Source organism: Pseudonaja textilis, chromosome 2 (assembly GCF_049901715.1).
Source record: "Pseudonaja textilis isolate UNSWEBS1 chromosome 2, rPseTex1.2, whole genome shotgun sequence".
NCBI classification, from domain to species: Eukaryota; Metazoa; Chordata; class Lepidosauria; order Squamata; family Elapidae; genus Pseudonaja; species Pseudonaja textilis.
Genome location: NC_141991.1, coordinates 149877298 through 149897942, shown reverse-complemented (window position 1 = coordinate 149897942; position 20645 = coordinate 149877298). Strand labels below are relative to the sequence as shown.

The 20645-nt window shown below is 41.5% G+C and overlaps 1 protein-coding gene across 3 annotated transcripts in view; it reads left to right on the top strand.

Moving 5' to 3' along the window:
• PALM3 (paralemmin 3) overlaps nt 1-18146 on the top strand; it is a 38233-nt gene extending 20087 nt beyond the window's left edge. For all 3 annotated transcript variants that reach the window (XM_087925888.1, XM_087925887.1, XM_026711583.2), the window contains 6 exons: nt 1170-1250; nt 1924-2048; nt 4973-5072; nt 9396-9426; nt 10127-10234; nt 14555-18146. In XM_087925888.1, coding sequence (XP_087782014.1) covers nt 1170-1250; nt 1924-2048; nt 4973-5072; nt 9396-9426; nt 10127-10234; nt 14555-16887 — 2778 coding nt within the window. In that variant the 3' untranslated portion in view covers nt 16888-18146. The remainder of the gene's footprint in view (nt 1-1169; nt 1251-1923; nt 2049-4972; nt 5073-9395; nt 9427-10126; nt 10235-14554) is intronic.
• The last annotated feature ends 2499 nt before the right edge of the window (nt 18147-20645 follow it).

Below are 20645 nucleotides of genomic sequence, written 5' to 3'. Positions count from 1 at the left end.
ACTAAAATTTGAATTGTTCCTTGAGCCTTGCTTATGAAGTCTGGTTTCTATTATTTCTAAATAGTGGTTGCTCCAGAGTCTGAAAACATAGTAATCTATGTTTTTGGTTAAAGCCATGTATGGAATATGTATCGAATATGAATCGAATATGGATATGAAAGATGTTCACTTTTAATTTGACTGTCCGGCCTTATGTGTGGTGCAAATATTGCCTTAGGTGGCACAGCAGGAGAGGGATTTCTGGCTAGCTGCACACTAGCCCCGAAATAGCCTTCCCTCATTCCTATTTAAGTTTTTTTTAAAATTCCGGTTACCTGGAAAGGCTGATCATCCAGTAGCTGTATGAAGATACAGTACTTAATGTGCAATATTACTTTGTCGTTTTAAATTTTTATTCTGAAAATTTTAAATATTTTTATTTCTGATACATTGTTTTCTGCCAATACTTAAAACTTGGTACTGTTTTACTATTAATATTGTAAATCAAAATATGCATTTAGTTAAATTGTGAACTCATTACTAATTTCTTAAGTGCATAGAAAAAAAAATAGAGGAAGACACCCAAAAGATCCTTCATAAGAAATCTATGCTAATACATCTGTTGGCGTCAAAGCTGCCTTCTTCAGCTTTCCATCCTCTCTCTCTGTTCCCAAGGCGCTTGGGGTTTCTGAGAAAACGAAATCAAAGTTGCCGCTGGTAGGGCGAGGGGGTGCGGCAGTCTCTCCCGCGCCCCTTGGTGCTTTCACCGGGCAACCGTTTCGGAGTTATTCAGGGTGCGTGGAATCGGGAGGCTGGGCGGATTGGGAGGCCTGTGGAGAGACCGGGAGTCCCCAAACCAGCCGGGGGGACGCAGAAGGAATCGACCAAGCGCGGCAGGCGGGACGGCAGTCAAGTGCAGGAGGAGAAGAGGCGCCGGGGAGATAAACGGGGAAAGTCTCGTTTTAAGCGAGGCTGATTCCGCTGGGATTAATCCACGGCGGCGGGATCGGTCAGGCAAACCAGCAGCCGGGTCTGCCGGTCGCCCACGTGGGCTCGGTCCCGCCCTGCCTCCCTCCGCGGCGGGCCCTTTGTCCGCCCTTTTGCAGGGCGGCTCCTGCCTCGCCTCGCCTCGCCACTCTCCGCCTCCCCTCCTCCGCCCACCCACCCCCGTCTTTTTTGCTTTGCTGCAGGAGCGGCGGAGGCTGCAAGAGCGCATCCTAGCCACCCGGCGGGAACTGGAGGAAGAGAGACTGCGAGTCCAACGCCTCAAGGTACCACCCACGAAAAGGAAACAGGAATGGATGGACCACCGAGAGGTGGAGATGGCTGGGCGAGGATCAGAAGCCAAAAGATGGGCGGCGGGAGGGGGGGGGGCGTTGAAGGCGGAGAGAAAATACTTGGTAAGCGACAGCCGATCTGAGGGGGAAGGAAGAGGCTGAGATGCGCTCTGCTGTGGGTAACACCGACTCTTTGGGGCTAGATATATGTAGGGACTTCCAGAAGGCTGGTTGGGTTTGCACCGCATTCATTTTTGTTCGGCAGTCTTCTGATGCTTTGCCTTGAGCCAGTTTATTTGTTAGTTTTATATCTTATCTCTCCTCAAAGAACTAGCTCCAGTTTCTCCCCAGAATAAGCTTGTATGTGTGTGGTTGGTGGGGAGAGGGGGGCGGGGGAAGGGAAAGAACGTGTGCATTATGGAGCTGAGTATCTGCACTGGTGGGTGTGTCCAACATCTGCTGTCAAGCCATAGAGCTTCACATGAAATGTCATTTGTATAGGACCATATATATGGGTGTGGCTGAACAAGCATAGGAGTAGATACATGTATGTGTGCATATGCATGGGCTTCAGACTGGAACTCATTTGTCTTGATGCATCCTGATGGCCCACGTGCATGTCCAGCATGAAGCAGACCCTAAATGCAACCTCTGTCTCTGTTCTAAGAGGAAATCCCTGCGTGAACGGTGGTTGATGGAGGGAACATCAATGCCTGCTGATGACAAGGATCACATGTCTTCTCTTTGGAAGGCAGAGTCTCGCGTCCAAGACTTAGAACAAGATCTGTCCAGGTGGGTGTGTCCTAAGTGATGGTGGATGTAGAGCTTGGGGAATAGAGTAACTGGAAAGGGTTGTACTTCTTGTCATTTCAACCAGCCAAAGAAGCCGTCATTTCGTAAAGCAGAGTGTTTGTTTCAACAGAAGTGTAACGCAGCATTCAAAGATCATCATTTGCTGCTTTAAGAGGATTTCCTCCATCTGCAACACCTTTGGGATGTAGCAGCTGGGGAGAAGCCAGCCTCAGTTGCTGCTTAGATCATCCTGTCTGTGGCTTTTCTTCCACAGCTGACTCAGAGTCTCCTGCCCCCTCAACAAACAAGCTCCCGTTAGTTTTCCAGTATCCTCAATGCTTGCCATCTAGAACACTCCAGCCTCCCACCACCCGTCTTGTTTCATGAATTTCCTCCCCAGTTTGTGAAGAATTTCCCACAATCCCCAGTGTCAGAATCATAGACTAGCCAAATGCATGCATGTCCCCCTTTGGGAGCTCAGGAGAAGCGTCTCAGAAATATGCACGCTTTGATTTCTCCAGAACTCTGCACTTGCTGTTTTCCTTAACTTATACTTTTGGTACCTGCCGGCCTGAAAAAAGAGCTGTAAAGAAGCCAAAAACTTGCACACTTTTCTCTGTTATAAATGTTCTGCCCAGTTTTGAATTTGAGATACTTTTCTTCATGAAGCATAAATAACTGAATGGAGCTTAATGTATTCTCCTGACTTCATTAATCGCCCGAACTTGTTTCCAATTCATTCCCCTCCCCACTGCTTTTTTTGTTTGTTTGTTTCTCTGAATCACGTTTTTAAGTGTAAGCCACCCTGGGCAGCGACTTTTCTTCTGGTGTTTGGTTAATAAATAAAGACCCACATTTACAGCCATTTGTGATTCTGGGTAGAGCTGCAAATAGAGACTGATGATGACATAGAAGATATGTCCTCCAGGGACATCAGGAAGTGCTGCTTAGCTGGGCTTTGGTGTCTCCCTCCTGCCTCTATGAGCATTCTTTCCGGAAGAGGCTAAAAACAAAACTGAACTAAAAGTGTGTATGGAGTGGGAGGTAACAACACGCAAGAAACTTAAAACCACTATCTGGCCTGAGGGAACTGGAGAGAGGGAGGATGAAAATAGTCAAATGAGTCAGCAACCCTCCTGAGACAATGCAAAGATAACCACCAAGCATCCATGGCTGACCTGAAAAAGCTAAGCAGCATCGATTCTTGTTATATTTGGATGGGACACCATCAGGTAATGCCAAAGTGGACCAGACTAGATTAGACTAGACTGGATTAGGAAGTTGGAAAAACATCTTGGACGAAATCCACTTCTGGGTTATTGCCAAGAAAACTGCATGGCTGAGCCACAAAGGTGCTGGAATCATATAAATCCTACCTTTTGAGAGATGGGTGGGAAGCCATAAAGGAACATACATAAATCCGATTGTAAATGTAGCACAGCTCTCTCACATGCACACACTTTAAACAGCTACTCAACAATTGCCCAAGAAAGTAAGTAGTGTTCAACTCACAGTATAAAGGACAGCTGGGTGAATTGTTTCTCAAAGGGAATGGGATCTGAAATCTATTTGACTAATGAGACACATTTATTTTAACATCTTTGCCCCTCTACGTAGCCAAGGAGCTTTCCAGTGGAGATTACAAATAGAATAAGAATATAAAATAAAAATAACAAATCAATAAATAATAATTAATTGAATAGTCATCTATATTGAAGTAATAAATTACATCCCCTCGGTAGCTGTCTCAGCAGCTTGCAGATGTTTATGTCAAAAGCCAGCTTGTTTAGTACTACAAAAGAATTGAGGATGCTGGTTTAAATCTTCAAAATTCTAAATAGTGGAGAATGTCTGGCCTTCTAGATCTGGGGATTCTGAGTTTAGTAACATCTAAAGGGCCACAGGTTCTCCAGGTTGTTTTATTCTACAACTAGAATCTCCTCTCTCTCTTAAAAAATCATGTAGGTGAGGTTTGCAGATCAAATCTTTCTTTCATTTTGTGGAGAAAGTGCAAATTATAAGAAATGGACCCTTTGGGCTTTCTCACTATGTCAAGCTTACTGTTGACTTTTGTTCAGAAACCAGCTTAAAATACCCATTCTAATTTGGCTCAAATATATTTTAGGAACACATAAGAAACAGGCATTGAGTTGAACACTTATAGCCGTGATGGTGAATCTATAGCACGCATGCCGGAAGTGGCATGCAGAGCCATCTCTGCAGGCATGCGAGCCGTCACCCCAGCTCAGTTCCACTGCGCATGTGCGCACGCCTCCCACCAGTCAGCTGTTTTTCGGGTATCTGCCACGCATGCGTGGGGGTAGGACACATGTGGGAGATGCGTGTGCACGTGCAGGGGGTTGGGGGGAACATGGGGGGGGGTCGTGCATGCATTGCATTATGGGTGCAGGAATGTGTGTGCACACACTTTCGGCACACGACAAAAAGGTTAGCCATCACTGATTTATAGTAATCTGCTCTAGAAGATCTCAAAGCATGTATGATGGTGCCCCAGTCCATCAGTTCCCTGCTAAAAGAGTCTTCTCTTTGCTAACAGGAGTGGAGAAATGCTTGCTGTTTAGATGCTGTTGAATTCACTTCCCAATGGTCTTGCAGCCTGGGAATGCTGGGTATGTAGCAGTACGTATCCAGAACAGTTTTCTCAACCTTGGCAAAATTGAGATGTACACAGCTCCCAGAGTTCCGTGAGCGTATATGTATATGCTGGCTGGAAAATTCTGGGATTGAAGTTCACACGTCTTAAAGTTGCCACGGTTGGTAAACCCCAATCTAGAGGATCCCAGGTTCTCCGTCTTTGATGCAGAACCTGGACCTCAGTACCAATGTGCTTTAAGGGAATACTTCTCTTGCATTCCCCTATGGTCTGTACTTTTTCTAATATCCCATTCTTTCTCTCTCTGAAGTCTTCAGTCTCAAATGCAGGACCTAGATAATATGGACCTTCCCCAAGGACAGCAGCAGCAGTCTCTGAAGGAGGTGAAGCCATTGGATGGCATTGTGAAGGTACTTATTATTAATTTGTATGCTGCCAAATCTTGTAGCTTCACAGCAGCGTATAACAAAAGAGAAACAGAGTAAAACATCCATGGTGAAAGATGCAATACATTTTAATAAATAAAATAAAAAGGCAAGTCAGATTAAACAGCTGACTAATGAAACCTTGTTCTGGATGGCATTTAGTGGTCCTTAAAGATGCTCTGGAAGTATATTGCTATCTTCAGAACGCCATTCTCTCTGTGTGTCTCTCTCTCCCATCTCTGTGTCTTTCTTTTTGTATAAACCTCTTGGTATCATCAAGCCTTTTTATTAGTTTATAACATAAACTACAAAAATACAAAAGCAAATAATAGAAAGATAGGGGAGGGGAGGGAAAAGTGTAGAGAAGAAGGGAAAAAGAAAGAAAAGGCATTGACGTCTAACTCCCTTTTGTATAATAGAATAAGAAGTAACATTCAGAGGTGGTATTCAGCAGGTTCTGACCAGTTCTGGAGAACCGGTAGCAGAAATTTGGAGTAGTTCAGAGAACCGGTAGTGGAAATTTGGAGTAGTTCGGAATACTACCTCTGAATTGGCCCCGCCCCCATCTATTCTCTGCCTCCCGAGTCCCAGCTGATTGGCTGGGTCTTCTTTGGTTGCCCTGCACAGGAGAATGGAGCTGGAAAGCAGGTTAGTGGGGTGGGGAGGGGATGGGATTTTGCCGTAACCTTCCCCTAGGAATGGGCAGGGAATGGAGATTTTGCAGTATCCTTCCCCTGCCATGCCCACCAAGCCATGCCACACTCACCAAGCCACACCCACAGAACCGGTAGTAAAAAAATTTGAATCCCACCACTGGTAACATTGAATCTGAGCTTTTAACTTTAATATAGTAATATATAGTATATTAGTCATTTCTATAACAACAGATCTATCTAATCAGTAAAACCCAAAATAAAAGTTTAATCTTTTTCCACCTCAAGCACAAAGTCCAGATGCGGTTTCCAAGTAGAAACAAAAGTATTTGTGTTTTTTTTTCTTTTATCAAAGCAGTTAATTTAGCCATGCATAAGCTTTTGTAGCTATTTAATCCCATTGTAGGGATTAAAGTGTCCTTCCATTTTTGCTACTGTCAACACACAGACACACACTAAAATTCCAAAAGTTTTTCCAAGTCTTTTTCTATTAAACCAAGAGAAAAGTTTCTGCTTTTATCTTTATATTCACTTTGAGAATCTTCTGTATTACAATATGACTCCTACTCCAATATTTCTTTGCTTTATCACATTTCAACCATAAATGATAAAAAGTCCCTTTTTGACATTTGCATTTCCAACATTCATTCGAAATACCTTTATACATTCTTGATAACTTATCTGGTGTTAAATACCAATGATACATCATTTTATAAAATGTTTTTTTTAATTGTAATTTAATGTAAATTTTAAACCTTTCATCCACATATTCTCCCATTGTTCAAGCTTTACATTGTATCCAAACTTCTTTGGCCACTGAATCATACAATGCTTTACAAACTCACTTCCCAAATTCAAATTCAATAACATTTTGTAGATCTTGGCAATAATATGTTCATCACTACCACAAGATAGGATTTCCAATTCATTGTTAACAGAACCAAATCAAACCCACAGTTCTCTTTGTCTAATTTAAATATTTCAGTTGTAAACCAGTGGCAGACATGTCCTTCTGATTCTAGCTCTTTCTTAGACTTGAGGATAGGATCACAAAAATTAAAAGTTATTATTTTACCATAAGTCTACCAGTCTGGCTTTGCCACCATTTCTTTCCTTAAAAAAGCTTTCTGGGGAGACACCCAGAGAGGTATCCTCAAAGAAAACCTTATTTTATATTTATTCCAAACTCTTACAATGGCATATCTAACAAAGTGATTGTTAAAAATCAACATTTACTTTAACCTTCTCATAACCATGCCATCCAAATCTTAATTTATGACCTTCTAAATCAAGTAGCCTAGAAGATAGTTGCAACATGAGAACAGCAGCTAGTGCCGGTCAATGTGTAGAACATTGTAAATATCTAATCATACAGTTATGGCTTGTGTCACTATAGCTATAAGCAGATTAAGAGCCTTTCTTTGCAGCCTCAAGGTTTACAAATGTGATCATGACCTTCCAGAGACTGTTGTCCAGTAGAAAGTTTTAATTCACATTAGAAGTCTTTGCAGCAAAAAAATAAAATAAAATAAAGCTGTGTCCAACTCCCACTCTGAAAATCTTTATTATGGTCATAGAACAGCATAGGAAAGGTGAAATAAAAAGCAATAATTTTAAAAGTGAAAGAGAATATAAAATACATAAAGTTAAAACAGTGTCTGTGTGTGTGTGTATTGCGTGCGTGTGTGTGTGTGTGTATACACACACACAGACACAATTTTTTAAAAAAAACCTATAAAAAGGGATAAAAATTTATCCAACTCCCGGTGACTAATATGAACACATCTGTGCAATTGTCTTAAGAGAGATGCCAAAGTCATTTGCCATATCTTTCTTGTGCTGTTTTTTTTATGTAGGTTCTCAGTCGATCCTACAGTCTTGCATTTTACTGATTTTCCCCTTCCAAGTACTAAGACCATGTTTAGCTTTCTATATTATTAGATAAAATTATCCAGGGGTGGGATTCAATCAGTGTTACTACAGGTTCGGTGATTACGTTTTGCACGCTGCGCACGCATATAAAGAAAACATCAGCTGTGCTGCACAGACAGCTGAAAAGCGCTGCACGCAGGTGCGCAGCGTTTGAAAAGCCTCTTTTTCCCTGTTTTTTCAACCACAGCTGTGCCGCGCAAAGCAGCTGAGGTTGAAAAAGCAGGAAATAAAGGACAGGTAAGAGCCCGGGGTGGGGGGTGGGCTAAACAGCAGCAAACACAGAACCGGTTCAGTGTCTGCTGCTCTTCAGAGCTGCCGGTTCTATAGAGCTGGGCAGAACCGGTAACATCCCACCCCTGAATATATCTCATTTCACTATTATTATGCTCAAGCCTACAGTGAATGAAATCAATTTCAAGTCCAGCTTTAATTCAGGTCTCATTCAATGGTGGGATTCAAATTTTTGTACTACTGGTTCTGTGGGTGTGGCTTGATGGGCATGGCAGGAGAAGGACACTGTAAAATCTCTATTCCCCACCCCCACCTCATTAACCTGCTTTCCAGATCCGTTCTCCTGTGCAGGGCAACAAAAGAAGACCCAGCCAATCAGCTGGGACTCAGGAGGCAGAGAATAGATAGGGATGGAGCCATTCAGAGGTGGGATTTTCCGATTCTCCAAACTACTCAAAATTTCTACTACCGGTTCTCCAGAACCGGTCAGAACCTGCTGAATACCACCTCTGGTCTCACCCCCACCCCTTTTAAAAATCTTATTTGAAACTTTTGATTGCACTGTTCAGCTCCAGAGGCCTCCCTTTTCATTCTTCTGCCATTCCAAAAATGGTATCAGATCAGTAGCAAGGCATTCACCAGGAAAAATATTCAGACAGATAGGTCAAGCTTTGAAATTGGTCTATGGTTTTTTTTGTCTTTGGGAGCAGCATGCTGATGGTGAAGTTTTTCTAATGGAAATAGGCCTCAGCTGGAGCATTTGAAGAAAATGCTCTATCGCATTTTTCATGAATAAAAAAGCAAGATTATGCAGAATTCCAACTTACTGTTTTGTGTGAATATAAACTACATTATGTTACAACTACAATATGCTAAGACAAAATTAAACCATATGTATTTGCACAATCATTTCCAGACTGAGGGCAGTTCCAGATTGAATTTTAAGTACTGTGCCAGGAGCTATATTTTAAAAAGCAAAAACTATTTTTGATTTAATTTCAATTAAGCTTCAAATATAATTGATATAATTTCACCCTCTGTTATGTTAAAAAAAACCATGCAATAAACAGTTTTAGTAGTGTCTGGGGTGTGATTTTCAGCTTTTAGTGACCACATTTGGTATGTGAGGCTTTAGATTGGGCACTTCAGAGTAGCATGAGAGATGAACCTGAGATACAACCTGTTAACTCAAGTAATGAGCCTGTTGTTTTAAAGAGTTACCAAACTGCTGTGGACGTTGCACAAATGGTATCCAGGTAAACACAAAACCTCCGGCCAAAGGCTTCTGATGCAATCTGGCAAATACCCGTCATTCATACCCCTCCCGACACAAGTTTAACCTTGAAAAGGAAAATGATTGTATTCCTATTCGTCGTGGTGACAATGTTTCCTCCGAGAATGATCAAGTTAAATATAGATAAAGTGCATTTAGCTTATTTATACAAAATCTCCTTGATTATCACCTTATTAAAAAAAAGTCTTTTGTTTTCAGATTGATGGGATGTCTTCCTCTTCTCCAGAAAGTGAGTAATTTTCTATTTGGTAAGATGCAGGCTGTCTGGAGTACTTTGTCACAACGGGCACAACCAGCCTGGAAATTCTTTTATGTAATTGCATTAAAATAAATAAGACTATTTACAGACCAATTAATAGAAGAGATAACTAATGGTAATTTCATAGGATTTGGGCTGCATTTATCTAAGTGAGTCACACTTGAATTGTCTAGTAGTTGCAGACCTAGTCCTCTGCTCGTACTTATGGATTAGTATAAAAAGTGCCTTGCCCAAGCAAATGGTAGTGTTATATCTCACCTGACCTCAAAATGTTGTGGTCTCTGGCCTAAATTTCAAGTTTTTAACCTCTTTCACCCAGCTAAAATATTAAAATGATGAATTAACTAAAGGGCAAACTATTATTTCCAAAGTTATCCATAAGTTATCCATAACTACACTGCTCTACACTGAGGGTAAATTGGTTCTAAATTGGAAATCGTTCAGTTACTGAAATTCTTACAACTTTCATCTCAGTAAATCTTGTTAAATCCGAGTTTGTAAGACTACTTAGTTTTGTTTGACTTTGAACTGTCAATCTTAGCAAGGGTACCAGATTGCTTTATCACCAGGTTTTACATTATGAGCTACAAAAAAACATATTTTGGCTCCAGCATTCTTCCTCTGCAAAGGGACCTGGTTAAGCTAACTGAAAGTAATGCTTTCTTTACAGAGGGAACTACTACTGAGACCAAACTTGAGTTGGCTTCTGCTTCTCCTCAAAAGCCCATGGAGGCAGCAGCCAAAGAACAACTGGAGAATGGAGATATGTCAGGAGATGGTGGGTATTAGCCATTGGCAAGGTCTGCCATTAGGTAAGGGATCAAGCCAGATCCTTGGATAGCGATAAAAAGGAAAATCCACAGTCCAAAGGACAATTGGCAGAACTGCTGAGCAAGTTTGCAGGCGTCACATGATTTCTCACAAACATGAACTTTGAAATAGGGTGGTAGAAAATTTGGCATCACAAAAATATCTTGATTTCTGCTGTAAGCAGATTGGTCCTTTTTGGAGTCAGGACTTTTGAAGATTCATTCTGGTTTTAAAAGAATAATCTGGGTTAAAATCACTTTATTTTGTTGAGAGTTCATGACAAATGAAATCCCGTGGTTCTCAGGACCTCTCATTTGAAACATAGGCTTTTTTGCTATTATTGACCACTAAAATGCTAATACTTGGGAAGGATCCAGTGTGTATTGGAAGCACTGTAGGTTCAGGCAAAATTATGGTAAGGCCAATTTCATGAAATGAGGCTTTATCCTCTACTGTTTGTAAAATCTGCTGCATGGGAAACTTCTGGCTTGCAGGCCACATGAGAGTCACATGATCTTTTTTTTTTTTAACAAATTTTAGTCAGTTTTTCACATTAAAAACAAAAATCTCTTTTTAGTGGACAACATATTTCCGGGTCATCACCTTTACATACAAATATGACAGCAATTATACATTCATATATGCATACTTAATTCTATTATTACCTTTTCCATTCCAGATTTTCAGTAAGGAGAGAAACAAACCCAGTAATTCTAACCTCTTTCATTAATCTCAATCGAAACATCTTTTTGTTTAATTTCAATTATTTCAAATATAATCCTTTAATATTTATTTTAAAAATAAAGATAAACAATATGTGTTTGCATAACAACAACAACAACAGTAACAATAACTAACAATAATAATAAAAGTTACCAATGTCTCTCCTTGCTTTTAATAATCTATATTAACTTATTAATTTAGTTGGTTCTTTAGTCTGTCATATTCCCTTTCCATTACACATTCTTTTTATAAATTCTAGATTAATACAAATTTTAACACTAAAAAACAACAACAACCAAGTATAGGTTTCCCCCACTTTTACTGTTTTGAGTGCGACACCTCAATGTTTAGAATATACCTTTATTCCCTCATCTTGATTCCAAATAAACCATTATTTTTAAAAAGTTACAATAATAATCATTACATCTTTTCATTTGGATTCCGCAGCATATTTCCCCCCCTTGATTTTAAATAAGAGTTATCAGTATCTATATTATCCTATTTTCTAAATATTTTTAATTGCAGAAATATTCTTATTACCCCTTGTCACCCCGCAGAATCCCCCTTTTAATTCATCAACCATTATCTCTAAAAAAACCAATTTCTTTTCAACATTTTACTATTTCCGTATTTCTTTATTTCATGCACCTGTTTCTTACTGCTTCTCCTCCCCCTCTTTTCCCCATATCTTTTCTCATTCCAGTTTATATCCCTCTCTTTCTTAATATCTTCCTTTCCCCTTTTCTGCTGGGTCTTTCTGCCTTTCCCGACTTCACAGGTATTCCCCCTTTTGATTGCCTTCTTAAATCTCAACTTTTTAACCTTCCTTCTTTCCCCACTTCTTTGTAATGTTCTTTGTGTTGTCTATTTAAAATGTCTTCCCCTTGAATCGACTCCTCCTCCTCTGAAATTCTTTCTTCTTGTTCTTCAATCGCCATTTCCATTTTTTCTAACACAGAGCAAAGTGATTCACCTCTTTCCTGTAGTAATTCTCTCATATTTTTAAGTTCCATTTTTAATTCTCGAAGAGATATCATCATTACACACTCTTATATTTTATGATCGTTAAAGTCCACACACAAACAAAAACACTTTTTCTTTCTTCTTTCAGTTTTCTAAAGTTCTCAGTTATTCCAGCCCAGGGTCTATACCAAAAACATCAATCAATCCCACAGCCAGTCTTTCCTTGCTTTTTTCTTTTTTCTGGTTCTGCTTTCACTTTCTAAGATTCTTACTTTGTTTCAATATTTCTTTCATGTTGTATCCACGCAAGTTCGAAACAGGATGCTTTCCCTTTTGTTTGAGCTCCTCCCTCATAAGGCCTCCCACTTCTGCCAAAGCCTTGATCTTTCCACCCCAGCCCAGCCCCAATTTCTGTAAGGAAGATCTTATCTCTGATTGGCTGCTGATTGGAGATCAGGCTTTCCATAGGCAGACAAGTACTATTTTGTACTGCAAACAACTTTAATAGCCCCTATAGTGGATAATGGAGATAGTTTAAATGTCCTTATTAAACAGTACAAGTGGGGTTCTTTTTTCCTAAAGACAGAAGAAATCTTGCCTTTCCCAAATGTGCCTTTTGACCCAGTACCACAGTAACTATCCATGGAGATTGTTCTACAGGGTTTTGTATTAGTGTAAATGGTATAAATAGGAAATGGAGAGTGGGGGGGAGAGAGACATGGTGGTGCAATGGGTTAAAATGCAGTACTGCAAGCTAATTCTGCTGCCTGCTGGCTGCCTACAGTTCAGTAGTTTGAGTCTAACAGGCTTGAGGTTGACTCAGCCTTCCATCCTTCCGAGGTCAGTAAAATGACCCAGATTGTTGGGGGCAACATGCTGACTTTGTAAAGTGCTTAGAGAGGGCTGTAAAGGAAGCGCTGTGAAGCGGTATATAAATCTAAGCGTTACTGTGATATATGTTACGTTCTGCTTGCCCTGTGGGATACTCTTCAAGGATGACATGTAGGCTGGGCAAAATCTAGCCAAAAGTGTTTCTGGTTTTGTGCTATTTTCCTCTCCCTGTTATTCCTGCCCACTCCTCCTTTCTCTCCCCTTTCTCTTCCCACTTGCCCAGAGGACTAAGGAACAGTGTCATTTTCCCAGAGGGTGCTTTTAGAGAGCTTTTAAAATGAAGCTTTCAGCCTGTCTCCCTCAGCATTGCAAAACGGAGGGTGGGTGGGAGTGGTGTCATTATAGATGGGCACTGTACCTTCTACAATATGGAAGCTGTAAGCATTGTTTGGTGGAAGGGACATCTTGTGTGGGAAAGGTTATCTGAAACTTTTAAATGTGAAAAAACATCACATAAAAGTGGAGCTGGAAAGATAAAATTATTGTGGACTTTCTTCAGTTGTCATCAGTGCATTTGTACTTAATGGAGCTTCTTGGCTAGCAGACAGATCCCTACCCAGGAGGTTACTTGCAGAGTTGGAGCCGTATGTAAGAGAAATAGGGATCAGACAAAAATGGGGAGATAGATCTAAGCAAATGCAGCAGACTGTGCCATGAATTTGGAAATAGGGATTAAGGGGCTAAAGTTGAAGGTTGCTTCATCTGCTATGCAGTGGGGTGGCTGAAGTAGAAATTCTAAATTGCATTGTCCCCTTCCATCAATGCACAATCCCTTAGGGAAGATCTCTGGTGCAAGTTGCACTGAAATAAATAGAAAGGGCACAACTGCCCAGATATAAATCAAGATAGGAAGATAAGCCATATCATAGTTTAAATGTCAATAGTTGGGTTATACAGTATTCTAGCCTCCCTGATGCTGCAAGATCATTTTATATCCTCATGGTAAATCCACACAGATTTACAGAACTCTGTGGATTTTCAGCTTGGTCTTGAGAGAGCCTGGTCTTAGTTGAAAGAAATGTTAGTGTCATGAGCAACCCTTGTAAAGCTCCACCTTGTACAAAGGAGGCCTAAAACAGAGCCTTGGGCTATCCCATTGCTTACTTCTCTCCAAGCAGATGTATTTCCATTAAAGACTACGCATTCAGTGTGGTTTGTCAGCTAGTTACAAATCTATCTGGTGGTGATGTCTATCTCAGATTTTTTTAGCTTACCAAGAAATAGGTTGTGGTCCACTTTGTCAAAAGGTTGTGGAAATCTAAATATACTATGTCTACCACATTTTGCTGGTCCACTAATTTGTGGTCCACTTTGTCAAAAAATGAAATAAACTGCCATGTCCAAACTAGGGACAAAGAGGATTGGGCATCATCACAGAGGTAGACCAGCTGAATATGAGATCTCCACGTCAGACTGAGAGGTATACGGTTGTCAAGAAGCTATCACTCTCATAACTTATAAGACCCAGGTTTTGGAGGCAGGTGGAGGTCAAGAAAGCCATAATAAAGCAAACCATTATCTGTACTATATCTGCCAAAATCAGAAGTGATCAGTAAACATAAATCAACTCTAAGAATTCTAAAACTTGCAGTTCCCATGCATATGGAGGGCACCAAATTGGGGAAGGTTGGCTTTTATATTACTGGATATATTTAAAAAGAGAATATAGATCGGGATCAGAATATGTGACATTTCCTTTTGTTCTCCAAAGGTATTTCTGGCAATGAATGCAGCTCTGAAAAAACAGAAGTCAAAGTAAACCCTGTGACTTTAGAAGGTGGGGATTTTCAGCCTCATCAAGGGAAAATCGAGGCTGCTCCTACTACGAAGAATTTGGATCCTAATGAAGCCCCTACTGCTTACCAAAGAAAGCTGGCAGTGGAAAAGATGGTCATCAGAGATCATTTGGGGCAGGAAGTGGGAAGCATGGATGTTGTTGGGCAGACACAGAATTTCATTAGAAAGGAAGATGAGTTGGGAGACCATGATAACATAGGAAATGACTGTGAAGAATGGAATACTTCAGGTAGTCTTTGCAATGTGGTGGATCAAAAGAAGACTGGTTGTGCTACCGAAAACCACCTGGACTGTGATCTTGGTAGCCGTGATGGCCCAGATGGAGCCTCTCCAACTTCTCATGATCAACAAAATCCTTCAAACCTTCTGCAGGATAATGCTAACTGCTTTGATTCCCCCAGGAAGCAGGGAGATAGTGAGCAGGAGATAGGCTTGTTGGTCAAGGAGTCAGTTCTGATGGAAATGGGGCAGAAAGAACTACCAGAACAAAATGCAGACGAGGCAGAGCCTGCCAGAAACCTGGCAATCTGTGATGTTGCTACAGAAGAAGCAGCAGGGAACCAGGCAAATCATACACAGAGGGAAGAGATGCAAGAATGCCACGGATCAGACCCAATAAAGCTGGAAGCAGCAGAAGAGGAGGAAGAGACCAAACAATCTGTTTCAAACCATGTCATTCTTGGTCAAGGAACAATTACAAATCCTTTGGAAGAAGCTAAGCTAGATCCAGTAATGACTTCATCTTCATCAGATCAAATTCCTTCTCTGTCAGATACTAAAGTATCCCTTCCAGAACAGAATCCATTATCTTTTCAGGAAACTGAAATTCTATTCGTGGAGTCGGAACAGTCATTATTACCAAATCAGAGCCCATCACTCCTTTTGGACCAGTCTGTTTCACTGCAAGAAAATAAGGATTCTCTTCTAGGTCAAACCCCATCTTCATTGCCAGAATCCTTGATAGCATCAAATCCATCATCTTTGCAAGACCATTTTTCTTCTCCAGAACAGAAAGCATTCTCATTACAAGATGATACTACTGCTCAAGAAGCTAAAGGCTTCTTATCGAACCAGACGCCATCGTCCATATCTGAAACTACTGAAAAAAATCTAGACCAGATCTCAACAGCTCTTCAAGAATGTAGTGATTCAGTAGTAGATCAAATACTGCCCAACTCTCCAGACCAGCTCCCATCTCTGCCAGAAAAGATTCCTTCCTCGTTACATGAAGGACAGAGATCACCCCACATCTTGCCAACTGTTCTGGGCCAAGAACAGTCTGCGTTGGAGATGAAAGGTTCCCTTCTGGATATAGCCCCTTCTGTTACTAATCAACTCTCTCCTCTGTCTGATCAAACCATGCCCCTTGAAGAAGCCAATAATTCTTCCTTGGAAGAAGTTCCAGTAGCTTTGCAAGTCCAAATGCCAACTGTTACAGAAACTCAAACACTGCTTCTTTCTGAGGGTGATAAATTTTCTTCAGGACAGATCCCATTAACTGAGAATGAAAAGAAGGAGACACCAACAACTGGGCCAGACCAAAATCCCCTTGCCCTCCAGGACCAGAAACTCCCATTTCTGGATGGCAAGGAAGTGACAGGATCTCTAATTGATCATTCACCACTTCAAAATCAGACCTCTTCCTGTCTTCCAGAAGGATCACTTCAAGAGCAAGCTCAGCCAACAGTAGTGGAGCACATGTCAGTCTCTCTGCAGGACCAAACCTCTTCCCTTAAAGAAACAGAAGAGACTCTTCCAGGAAAGACATCTCCATTTCTTGTGGCTCAATCTCCAACCCCTAACAAAGACCAGGGTCCAATACTACAAGAGACAACTGTTCTTGATGCTTTGTCGACTGTCAATCAAGACTCTGCTCAACCCCTTCTGGATGCAGCTGTAAATTCAGAGAATCAGGAACTGAAAGAAGATAGAGATGCTAATTTGGCTTCAGAAGCCGAGACCACTGAGATCCAAGAAAACATTGCTGCTGAGCAACAACCCTTGTTGAATGAGCTGAAAACCACAGTAACCACCCAGGACATTTCCCTAGGAGATCAGCAGCAGTCCAAGAGTGGGATCCAAAAGCACCAGGGTGCCTCAATCCAGGAGGCCCCAATTTACATCACCACTGATGGCAATCCCGCCTCATGCCACCTCCAACCTGCAGCGTCACACCAGGAGGAGGACCAAGAGCAGGGGCAGAACAGACGTAAGCAGAAGACATGCCAGTGCTGCTTGGTCATGTAAGCTCGGCGTCTTTCACTCAGTTGAGGAGAACAGGTGTCATTGATCTGGTCCTAGCAGCAGGCTCTGAAAGTGGTAACATGCCCTGCTAATCATGTAGTGTAAGCATCTCACACATTCACGCATGCGCATGCACACACATGCATACAGTACACACTCCATGGAGGGATTTGAAAGCAAGTTGCATAGATGGGTCCATGGAAGGCTTGCTGCATCACAAAAGAGAGAATGTTCAATGACAGGATTGTTTCTCTTTTATTGATTTCTCATAGCTCTCCTCCCAGTTTTCCTGGAGGCAGAAAATGAGGGATGCCCTGCTTGGGCAGATTGTATCGGCCCACACATTCTCCTGCAGCATGCACACTTCTCCCTACACTAGCAGTGTAGACCTGCATTTCTCTTGGCGCTGTCAAATACTGTATCACCATTCCCTCCACTTATAGTTTATGTGCCTGCATGTCATCCTTGTTGTGCGTGCATGTACATTACACATTCAGAATGCACATGTGTTTGCACAAAGGTTAACAACATGCAAACTGAGATAGTGGCATTTCCATCTTTTCTTCCTTTGGCTTGCAAGGCATTTTCCTATCTTGGAAAACACCCGAGTTATGTGCCATTACAAACCTACAGGCTTCCACCACCTTTTCACAGGGCTGGACACAAAGGCTACAATATGCACGCAGAACTCCTGCCACCCACACTCTCCGCCTGTGCCTGAACCCCGTCTGGTGAGTTGGCATGACCCACCAAGTCAATCTGGACCCATTCCAGACACTGAGCAATACCCTCTTCCTCCTGTTCCCACCTCCTGCACCTCGGCTAAGATGGCCAGCTGAACACAACTAATCTTGCAGGGCAGTGACAAATAGGACACAAGAGGACTTCCTGCCATTAGGCGGTGCATTGCAGGGACTTTGAACAAGGCACTGTTGGAACCTTCTCTCCTAAATGTGGTCTCCAGTTAAGATCTCGTGTGTGGTAGACTCAATGTTCTGCCTCCCAAAACGGACTGAGAAATCTTTCCTAGCTCTGATTCTTCCCTTCCTATAACAAGCCTGGGTTTGTGTCCTGCTAGGTCACAGGCTCTTCCCTCAACCCTTCATGTCCTCCTTTCGGTGACTGTTTATTCCGTGCACTTTGTTTTAATTTTAGTTATATAACTTCTGTTAGGGCCACCACCTAAGCCAGTAAGAGCCTTTTAAATGTCAGTTTCTGGCTAATACTGATTCTCAATTAAAGTCAGATGCAATGACAAGCAATACCTGTGACTCTGCTTGGGGTAGGGACATGAGCATTTGCCTCCTGGGCTTGGAAATGGGGGCAGGCCTGTAAAACTGCCTGATGATCCACTTTGTGCCAATTATCAAAGACCCAAAGGTGACCTGGGGGTAGACGAAGGATGAAGAGTTGGCGATCCTGTCTCTTTTTCTGAAGTTTTCCAGTCCTGGGAAAGAGGTACCAGTTAAGAGCCGCTTTACGATCCCTCCTTTTCCAACAAGGGCTTATCATGAATAATAAATAATAATGCATTATATTTATGTATGGCTTTCAAAGTGCTGAAAGTACATCCCATGCAATCTCAGTCATACTTAACAATACAGTTAAGTAGGTCAGTGCTCCATCAAGTTAGAGGAATGGAGAAGGGAAAGCAGAGGCTGGAAGGACAGACCCCTTGCTTAAGATCTGTAGCCTTTTCCTTCTAGTGATGGTGGCTGCTGAAGTAATATAAGGAGGGGGCACAAGTAAGCACTGCTGGGGTGAAGTTTCTTCCAGGGCTCCAATTCCAAATATCTCATGGGGAGAAGAGATAGCAACAAAAGTCATCTGAGATGCATAATATAAATATACCAAGTGTGTTCTTGGCAAAGCTGAGGTTTGGACCTGGAATGGTGGTGATAAGCAGCTCTTTCCCTCACTCTGAATACTTTGGTCCACTGCATTGTGACAGTAATATATATGTGTATAGAACAGATAAAGTACTTGATATCAATGTCTTGAGAACGAAATCCTTCCAGTTGAGGAGAAGCCAAGTAGATGGTGTTTGTTTGTATGGCAGGGAATCAGCCATCCATGTGCTCCAACAAACAGGTCACTCAAACTGCTGATTTCTGATGGCACAAAGTTTGCAATGACATCAAACAAATTATTAAGGTTTTATTTCAGAATAACAGAGTTGGAAGGGACCTTGGAGGTCTTTTAGTCCAACCTCCTGCTCTTATTTATTTATTTATCTTATTTAAGGGAAGTTTGAGCTGTGGGTGCAAAAAAAAAAAAAACCCTGCCCATTGCCTTGTGTCAGTTTAAGGACAGAAGTGGCATCTGAGTAAAAACAGAAAGAGTGCTCAGTTTGGGGGCAAATATAATACATACAAAATTCACAGGGCTAAGATTACAACGTATATTTATAGACACAGAAACACATACCTTCCCTTTCAAACTGACCAAGGACTGATACAAGAGAAAAACCACAGGAAAGCAAGCTTGATTCTGAGCCCCATCATTAGATCTGCCCATTCTTGTCTGCACATAGGACCATCTTTTGCTGTCTGATTATTTTTCCACCCATCCAATATCACTGTTGGCCTTTTTGCCTGTAGGGTATTCCTGCCCCCTATTTTTCGTGACATCCTCCTCAAGGTCCTGCGAAATTTATATAACCATGGATGAAATCATCCAAAAGGACGCTTCTGTTGGCTTTCCCACCCAGTCTTCTATTTCAGCAACAGATACTTTTATTTTCTCACCAGAGTGCTTTCCTGTGGAAATTTAAGGCAACTTCCAACTTCTTTCTATGTTTCAGAAGTATGATAGTTGTGCTATGCAGCCAATACGGGTTTTGGAAGCTCCAAAGGACAGAAGGTGAGGTTGGATGTTTCATAGTGTACAATGTGTGACAAAGCTGTACTTGATCCTACTTCGGCAGGGAGGGAGGAAACGGATTTGTCAGGTTTCTAGCCAACCAGGGCTCCCAAAAGTAGATGTCTTAGAAGAAGTCTTGGAAGAAGAGTTCCAGATGTCTTGGAAGAAGAGTTGAAAGATCCTCCTGAGACTCAGACCATGCAGACTTAACTTGGCAAGAGATGTGAAATTGATCAAGCCAAGCCTTCATTCAGTGCCCAATAATACAGTGGGTTTAAAAAGCTTTGAGAAACAAGCACACGTCATTTTAATGTTCACCCAAGATCTGTGAGGGGCTCTTCACAAATGAGACAAAGTGCCATTTGATTTTACTAAATCCTACTGAGAAAAGTGAGCCCAGAAGCTTCTCTTCCCAGCTTGATCTACCTTTAGTAAGGCTACCAAACTCTGCTTTTTCCCCAAAGCCCAAAGCCACGTGCTTTAATATGACAGCAGTTACTTTACCAATGCCGTGGCTAAGGCTAGGCAGGGATTGGTTTTGTGTCACCTTCGTTTATGCTCTTTGTCAGGCCTGCAGGAAAGCAGCATCATTTTTACTTTTGATATAGCAGTCTTGCAGCAGTCCAACATATTTTCCATGCCATATCTGGTTCGTAGCATTTGGCATGTACACTGCTCAAAAAAATAAAGGGAACACAGAATAAGACATCCTAGATCTGAATGAATGAAATATTCTTATTAAATACTTAGTTCATTACATAGTTGAATGTTCTGACAACAAAATCACACAAAAATTATCAATGGAAATCAAATTTAGCAACCCATGGAGGTCTGGATTTGGAGTTACACTCAAAATTAAAGTGGAAAAAACACTACAGGCTGATCCAGCTTTGATGTAA